This window comes from Trichechus manatus, unplaced genomic scaffold, assembly GCF_000243295.1.
Source record: "Trichechus manatus latirostris isolate Lorelei unplaced genomic scaffold, TriManLat1.0 scaffold00038, whole genome shotgun sequence".
NCBI lineage: Eukaryota > Metazoa > Chordata > Mammalia > Sirenia > Trichechidae > Trichechus > Trichechus manatus.
The window spans coordinates 2,076,994-2,085,271 of NW_004443974.1; the positions used below are offsets into that span (position 1 = coordinate 2,076,994).

General features: G+C 44.5%; 1 protein-coding gene across 1 annotated transcript in view; it reads left to right on the forward strand.

Moving 5' to 3' along the window:
• Window positions 1–7,830: 7,830 nt before the first annotated feature.
• CEBPD (CCAAT enhancer binding protein delta) overlaps window positions 7,831–8,278 on the forward strand; it is a 922-nt gene continuing 474 nt past the window's right edge. The window contains exon 1 of the mRNA XM_023730650.1: window positions 7,831–8,278. This exon is cut by the window's right edge and continues 474 nt beyond it. Coding sequence (XP_023586418.1) covers window positions 7,898–8,278 — 381 coding nt within the window. The 5' untranslated portion in view covers window positions 7,831–7,897.

Here is an 8,278-nt window from a genome sequence, read left to right on the forward strand (position 1 = left end):
GTGGGCAAGAGAAAGGAAGGAAGGGAGAGAGAGAGAGAAGCAAACAAAAATATGGCGCTGAAGGAGCCAGCTGGTGGCGGTGGCACGGACCAAGGGAGGCTGTGAACCAGTGGCTCTCTAGCCAAGTGGTGGGGCACAGCCTGTTGAAAAGGGGCAGGGATGGCACACACAGCTAGATGGGCAGGAGAAAGGAAAGGAAGGAAGGGAGAGAGAGAGAAGAAACAGAAAGAAAAAAATGGCCAGTGGGGGCAGCACAGAACCAGGGAGGCTATACCCTGAAGTGAGTTTCTTGAAGACAGTACATAGTTGGACATATAGATAGCATACACATAAACATCGAAACAATTGTGAAGATGATGTGGGACCAGGCAGTGTTTCTTTCTGTTTTGCATAGGGCCTCCATGAGTTAGAATTGACTCAAGGGCACCTAACAACAACATATATTATATATATAATTTTTCTGCCAATCTCTGCTTTTTAATTGGAGAGTTTAATCAATTTACATTAAAAGTAATTACTGATAAGGAAGGACTTCTGCAATTTTGCAATTTGTTTTCTATATGTATTTATATTTTTCTGTTCCTTAATTCCTGCTTTCTTTGGGAATAACTGATGTTTTCTAGTGTAGCATTTTGATTCATTTCTCCTTTATTTTACTGTGTATATTTTTTAGTGTTTTCCTTAGTGGTTACCATATCAATTACAATTTAATATCTTAACTTTTTAACAATCATGTTTGAATTAATACCAACTTAGTTTCAATAGTTTATAAGAACTCTGCTCATTTACAGTTCTAGCTTCCCTTTTACACTGTCATTTTCACAAATTATATCTTTATACATTGTGTGACCATTAACATAGATTTATTATTATTGTTTTATGAATTTGTATTTTAAATCATATAGAGAAAAAGAAGAGGTGTTACAAACCAAAAATGCAATACTACTGGCTTTTATATTTACCTATAGCTATTGTCCTTTATTTATTTTTATATATTTTTTATATATTTATTATTGCCATTGTCCTTTATTTCTTCATATGGCTTTGAGTTATTCTTTAGTATTCTTTCTTTCACCTTAAAGGACTCCCTCTCACATTTCTTGTAAGACAGGTTTACTTCAACAGTTTTCATTTACTTGAGAATGTCTTAATTTCTCCTTCATTTTTGAAGGATAATTTTGCTGGATATAGAACTGACAATTTTTGTTTCTTTTGGCACTTTAAGTCATCTCACTGCTTTCCATGGTTTCTGAAGAAAAATTAGCTGCTAATCATATTGAGTATTGCTTGTATGTGATGAGTGGCTTCTCTCTTGTTGCTTTTAATATTCTCTTTTTCTTTGGTTTTCAATAATTTGACTATAATGTGTCTCAGTGTAAATGTCTTTTTTGAGTTGTTGACTATTATAGTTGACTATAATGTGTCTCAGTGTAAATCTCTGTTAAATTTCATTGAACTTCTTTGATGTATAGATTCATGTCTTGCATCAAATTTAGGAAGTTTTCAACCATTACTTCTTAAAATATTCTTTCTGCCCCATCTCTATCTTTTCCTTCTGGTGTGCCCATTATGTGTATATTGATATGCTTGATTATATTCCACAGGTGTCTTGGTCTGTTTATTTTTCTTAATTATTTTCTCTTTCTGTTCTTCAGACTGGACAATCTCAACTGACCTATGTTCAAGTTTGTAGATTCTTTCTGTGGCTCTGATCTGCTGTTGAACTCATCTATTGAATTTTCCATTTCAAGTTTTGTACTTTTCAGTTCCAGAATGTCTATTTGGTTCCTTTTTATATTTCTTTATTGATATTCCCTATTTGATGAGATGTTCTGGTTTCTTTCAGTTCTTTGTCTATGGTTATTTGAGTATATTTAAGACAGTTGATTTGAAGTCTTTCTCTAGTAAATTCCATGTCTGGGCTTCCTCAGGGAGAGTTTCTATTAATTTCCCTTTTCCTGTGAATGGGTTATAATTCTTGTCTATTTTTATGCCTCATAATTTTTTGTTGAAAACTAGACAACTCTGTCAAGTCTGGAAATCATATCCCCCACTATCCCCAGGGTTTGTTGTTGCTTGTTGTGAGTTTTAGTCATTTGTTTACTGACTTTTCTAAACTAATTTTGTAAAGTCTGTATTCTGTGTTATATGTGGCCACTGAAGTACATGTTCCATTAGCTTAGTGGTTAGCTGAAGTTTTTACAGGGTTATCTTAAATGCCTGGAACCATAAATAGAAAAGAAAAAGAAATACTCTTCCAATCTTTGCAGATTGGCTCTGTTGAGGCAGTCTTCAATGCCTAGCTAGGCCTTTTACACATCTGCCAAGACTTCACTTCTTAATTGCATAGAGCCTGAAGTTCAGCCAGAGGTGAAGGTTTAGAGTCTTCTCAGGCCTTTTCTAAGCATGCAGCCCACCTTGGCATGTGTGTGGCCTACTCAGTTCTCCAGTATACACACATATCCTTTCCCAACCTCTTTGCTTTTCAATCTTTCTTTTGCTTGCCCTAGGCTGCTGCAGCCAATACTTTTGACTTTAAATGCTTTCAGCAAACACCACCCAGGGAGCCACCCCAGACCTGGAAAGGCTACAAGTCAGGTGAAACACAGGCAAGCCCTTGCAATGGTTCTTCATGGAGCTGAAAGACAAGCCCAACGCACAACCATAATTCTGTGAGATTAAGGTCCATATTACTCCTTCCGGCAGTAGTAATCTGCATTAGGAATGTAGGCTGCTGTCTTAATGGCCAGCACTGATATGGGACATGGGGGACAGTGGGTGGTGATTTAAAATGTCACAGAGCTCTCTTACTGCAAGGCAGCAGCTTCTGTTGTAAGTTTGTGTATAGATTTCAGAGTTCTGAGAAAACTGATTTGCACAGTTTTTGCCAGTTGATTTTGTGGACTGATGGAGCTCTTGGAAGTTTCCTACTCAGCCATTTTCAGTGATGTTGCTCCTCTCATGTTTCTTAAAATTACTATTTTGTACTCATAGAAACAACTTTATCTCCTTTAGATATTGATTTTAATAATATATTACTCTTGTGCTTATGTATAAAGGAAAATATAAGCCAAGTATATAAAAATGCATTGATAATTACTGGTGATTAGAATGCAAAAGTTCGAAACACAGAAGGATCAGTAGTTGGAAAATATGGCCTTGGTGATAGAAACGACACTGGAGTGGGTTTTAGGAGTACTATCTACCTTAAGAAGATAGCTCATTGGTACAGATTACTCTGGATTATACTGGTGGAGCCCTGGTGGTTTAGTGGTTAAGAGCTCAGCAGCTAACCAAAAGGTTGGCAGTTTGAATACACGTTGGAAACCCAATGGAGCAGTTCTACTGTGTCCTAAAGGGTCACTATGAGTTGGAATCAACTCAATGGCAACAGGTTTTTTTATACTAGACTGAATAATGAAGATACAAAGGTTCATTCCTTTATGTACTTGACTGATTCCCTGTGTTGCTAATGCTGGTGGAGAAACAAATTGCTTCTGTTTTGTGTTTTTATTGCCAAGAATGTGGGCAAGTATATGGCAGATGGGACACTTGATCTTCAGACCTGTAAAAATGGCTTGGGTGCAGTGTCTGACCTTCTCCAACTTCATGAGGGAGAAGGTGAATCAAGATCAACAGCCCAATGTTCATTCTTATGAGGCAGGGGTCAGACGTGCCTCCTCTCTCTGCCATCTCTACCAATTCTGACACCAACTGTCCCTCCCACAGCACTCTCTACTGGGTTCGATAATTCATTGTAATGGCCACACAGAACTCACAGACCATACTCACAATTATGGGATTTATTAGGGAATTAACAGTTAAAATTCAGGCTCAAGAACACTCAGGATACAGTTCTCCCATCAGGCTAGCCTCTCCCCCTGGCCCTCAGTCTCTGTCCAAAGGCACTCAGCTTTCTCGCTCCATGGGCCTGGAAACCCACTGCGCTGTCTCCTGCTGCCAGGTCTCTGTTGTTGGGTCTCTCCTGCTAGTCTCTCCCTCCTTGGTGGTGGTAAACTCCTCCCCTCTGTGCTGGAATTGGCTCTTTTAAGGCAAAACTGACCGATCCCCTTGGTAGGCCACAATTACCCTATCACACAATCACCTGGGAGGGAATTACAAGACCATAACTAGAAAGGCCACACAGGAAAGTAATTAACCACACCGTAAGAATCAAATACCTATTTTCAGCTATGGCCACTTTATAATCTGGCGGCTCAGTATCTTAAATTTCAGAGTCTGAAGTGCACGTGGAAATTTTTACCCATCATAACAGATTTTAAATAAAACACACAGGCCTTTAACAGCATGAGGGATGTGTGACCCCAATGCCTACTCATTTTACTCTTTTTGGCCAGTGTCTTGTCTTTTCCAAACTCATATGTTAAGCATAAAGTTTTCCCAAAAATGTCTGTAGCTTCACTACTGACTATCACAAAACACATGAAAATATACCGTAAACTTAATATTAGCCCTAAGGCAGAAGGTAAACAAAAGTATCTAACCTGATAGCTGAGCATAAAAATCTGAAGAGAATGCTAAAGTCAACAAACTTTCTCATGTCTTGAAACTTCATTTCTTATAAGTTCTGATGTATTGTTGTGTGCCATTAAGTAATTCCAATCATAGTGACCCTATATGACAGAGACGAATTGCCCCCATAAGGTTTCCTAGGCTGTAATCTTTACAGGAGCAGATTGCCAGGTCTTTTCTCCCATGGAGTGGCTGGCGGGTTCAAACCACCAAAATGTCATTAGCAGCTGAGTGCTTTAACCATTTCGTGACCTGGGCTTCTAACTGCCCCATAGGGTCTTGGCTGTAATCTTTACAGAAGCAGATTGCCAGGTCTTTCTCCTACGGAGCCAGTGGGTGGGTTTGAACTGCCATCTTCTTGGTTAGCAGTCAAGCGCTTAACCGTTTGTGCCACCAGGGCTGCTTTTAAGTTCTGATAGCACTGCTCAAAAAACACTTTCCACCAGACTGAGTCCAGCACAACTAGATGGCGCCCGGCTACCACCACTGACTGCTCTTACAGAGATCACAACAGAGGGTCCCGGACAGAGCTGGAGAAAAATGTAGAACAAAATTCTAACTCACAAAAAAAGACGAGACTTACTGGCCTGACAGAGACAGGAGAAAGCCCGAGAGTATGGCCCCCGGGCACCCTTTTAGCTCAGTAAGAAGTCACTCCTGGAGGTTCACCCTTCAGCCAAAGATTAGACAGGCCCATAAAACAAAACAAGACTAAAGAGGCACACCAGCCCAGGGGCAAGGCCTAGAAGGCAAGAGGGAACAGGAAAACTGGTAATAGGGAACCAAAGGTCGAGAAGGGAGAGTGTTGACATGTCGTGGGGTTGGTAACCAATGTCACAAAACAATATGTGTACTAATTGTTTAATGAGAAGCTAGTTTGTTCTGTAAATCTTCATCTAAAGTATAATTTAAAAAAAACATTTTCACTGCTTCAGATTTTAATTTGGAGCAGGACTGTTCTTGTGTCATACTGAGCATCCCAAGAAAAGATCTGAGGGATGGTCACTCCATGTTATGAACGAGCACAGAGAAAGCTGACTTACTTTTTAAGCCTGATAGAGCTTAACAATATTAGAACACATTTTATGCATTTTAAGCTTCCTGAATTTCTAAACACTGATTCAATCATGGACTTTGTTTGAACAACACAACTGTCCTAGTAGACATGTAGGAATCAAAAAGTTCTACTCAGAATACCAAAAAAAAGTCAAGAAAGCTCAGAGGGATGTCATACCACCAAGAAAGCAGTGCCAGGAGCAGAGTGCATCCTTTGGACCTGAGGTTACTGCGCAGATAAGCTCCTAGTCCAGGGGAAGATTGACAAGGACATTCCACCAGAGCCAACAGAGAGGAGAAAGCCTCCCCCTGGAGCTGACACCCTGAATTTGGACTTCCAGCCTACCAGACTGTGAGAGAATAAACCTTCTCTTTGTTAAAGCAAAAAATAAAAATAAAAAGTCAAGCTCAAATAATTATTTGAAACTGATCCTAATGATGAAAAATAATTAAAAACAATTTTATATTTATCTTGAATAAATTAATAGCAGAGTTAGGAAATGGTAGACATTTAAGAAATAACTATGAACAACCACTGTCACAAAAACGAAACTATTTAAATTGTTTTATTATTTTTTTAAAGTCTTAAATTGTCCTCCAATTTTAGGATAAATCCATGCTTTGCTGTTCTAGGATCACTCCCCTCCGTCTTTCTGCAGAAAGGAAGAAAATCTTTCAATCAAAAAGTGATTATTAATTTGTTCTAGGCCTTTTCTGAGTGTGTGTGAGCCCACACTATATGCATTCCTGGATTTTACCTCTAATAGGTAATTCATTATTAGTGTAACATCAACATTATTACCCTCTCTGAGTAATTCTAAGGCACTGACTGCAGCCACCTGCACAGCTATTCGTGGAGCGTTCAGTGTTTGCCCTGAGCGTCTAGGTGTTGGAGAAACCTAAGCAAAGAAGGGATGCGAGCTGGAGGCCCTGTTTGTATAGGGTAATGATTTCATAAATGAAATCGACCAAAAACGCCTGCCCAGAATGGTAGGAAACGTGAGGAACAAAATCCATCCAGATTCATGCAGTCTCTTGATGCGTTTACAATGTGAAGAGCGAGCAACTTGGTGGAGGTACTACATACCGTATGTAATGTTTCTCCCCCAAACACCCAAGTGGACCCTTTAGATTACCCTATCCGTTTAAGAGCACTTCTCTTTGGAATATTTACCAAAAACAAAACAAAACAAAAAAAAAACAAAAACCAAACCCGTTGCCATCGAGTGGGTTCCGACTCAAAGCAACGGAGTAGAACTGTCCCATAGGGTCTCCAAGGCTGTAATCTTTACGCATGCAGACTGCCACAGAGCCTGGTGGGTTTGAACCACCGACGTTTAGTCTTAACCACTGCGCCTCCAGGGCTCCTTCTTGGAATATTTAGCCGGGGGGAAAAAAAGCCTGGAACTAAAATTAAAGCTCCAGCACGCTACAACCGCAAGGTGGCACTGCTTTAGTGCACCTGAAAGATTCGCGGACCCCCGCGCTGGCTTCTCCCTAGCGGGTTGGGCTGAGGGCGGCAGCATGGACTCCCCCTCTGCACCTTGGCTGTCGGCAAGCAGGTCCCGCTGGACCCGGGACCCCGGGGAGGTCGGCTGGGTCGGGTCCCGAATTCCCCGAGGCGCCCGGGTTCAGACGAGCAAGCGTGTGCGACGGGTCCCAGGACACGCGGCGGTGGCGGAGCGCCCCGGGCGGGAACTCGAGTGGGCCTATTCGGCGTCCACAACCCCGCAGGCGCCCCCCCCCGCCTACACGGCGGCGGGAACCAGCCTGGGACGTTTAAATTCCTCTCCCGCCGCCCAGCCCCAGGGAGGCCCCCACCGCGACGGGGCGGAGGGCGGGGCCTTCCCGGCCGGGGCGGCAACCTTGGGAGCTCTCAGCGCCTTCCCTCGCGCCCCGGGGCCGCGCCCAGGCACCGGGAAGGGGCAGGGAGTTGGCAGAGGGCTCCTGGGTGGGGGGGGGCGAGAGGGAAAACTAAGGACCTGTGGGCCGGGGAGACGGATGGTGATGGGGGAGTGTGGGGACAGGGCTACTGCAGGCGCCGAGGCTCCGCCCCTCCCCCCACCTCCCCGCCCCCGGGCCCGGCTCGCCCCCGCGGGGCCGGGGCGGGGCCTGTGTGTGTGTGAGTGTGTGTGTGTGTGTGTGTGTGTGTGTGTGTGTGTGTGTGTGTGTGTCTTTTGGGGTAGAAAAGGGCGCGGGGCCGGGGCGGGGCCTGCGTGTCTTTTGGAGTAGAAAAAGGCCCGGGGCCTGCCTAGCTGAGTGAGGTGACAACCGCAGCCCCGACGGCAGAGCCTGGCCTGACGCCGCCATGAGCGCCGCGCTCTTCAGCCTGGACGGCCCAGCGCGGGGCGCGTCCTGGCCTGCAGAGCCCGCGGCTTTCTACGAGGCAGGCCGCTCGGGCAAGCCGGGCCGCGCCGCCGAGCCAGGGGGCCTGGCCGAGTTGGGCGCCGCCGCGCCGGCCATGTACGACGACGAGAGCGCCATCGATTTCAGCGCCTACATCGACTCCATGGCTGCCGTGCCCACGCTGGAGCTGTGCCACGATGAGCTCTTCGCCGACCTCTTCAACAGCAACCACAAGGCAGGCGGCGCGGCGGGTGCAGGCGGCCTTGAGCTGCTGCCCGGAGGCCCCGCGCGACCCCTGGGCCCGGCCCCGCGCCCGCTCAAGCGCGAGCCAGACTGGGGCGAC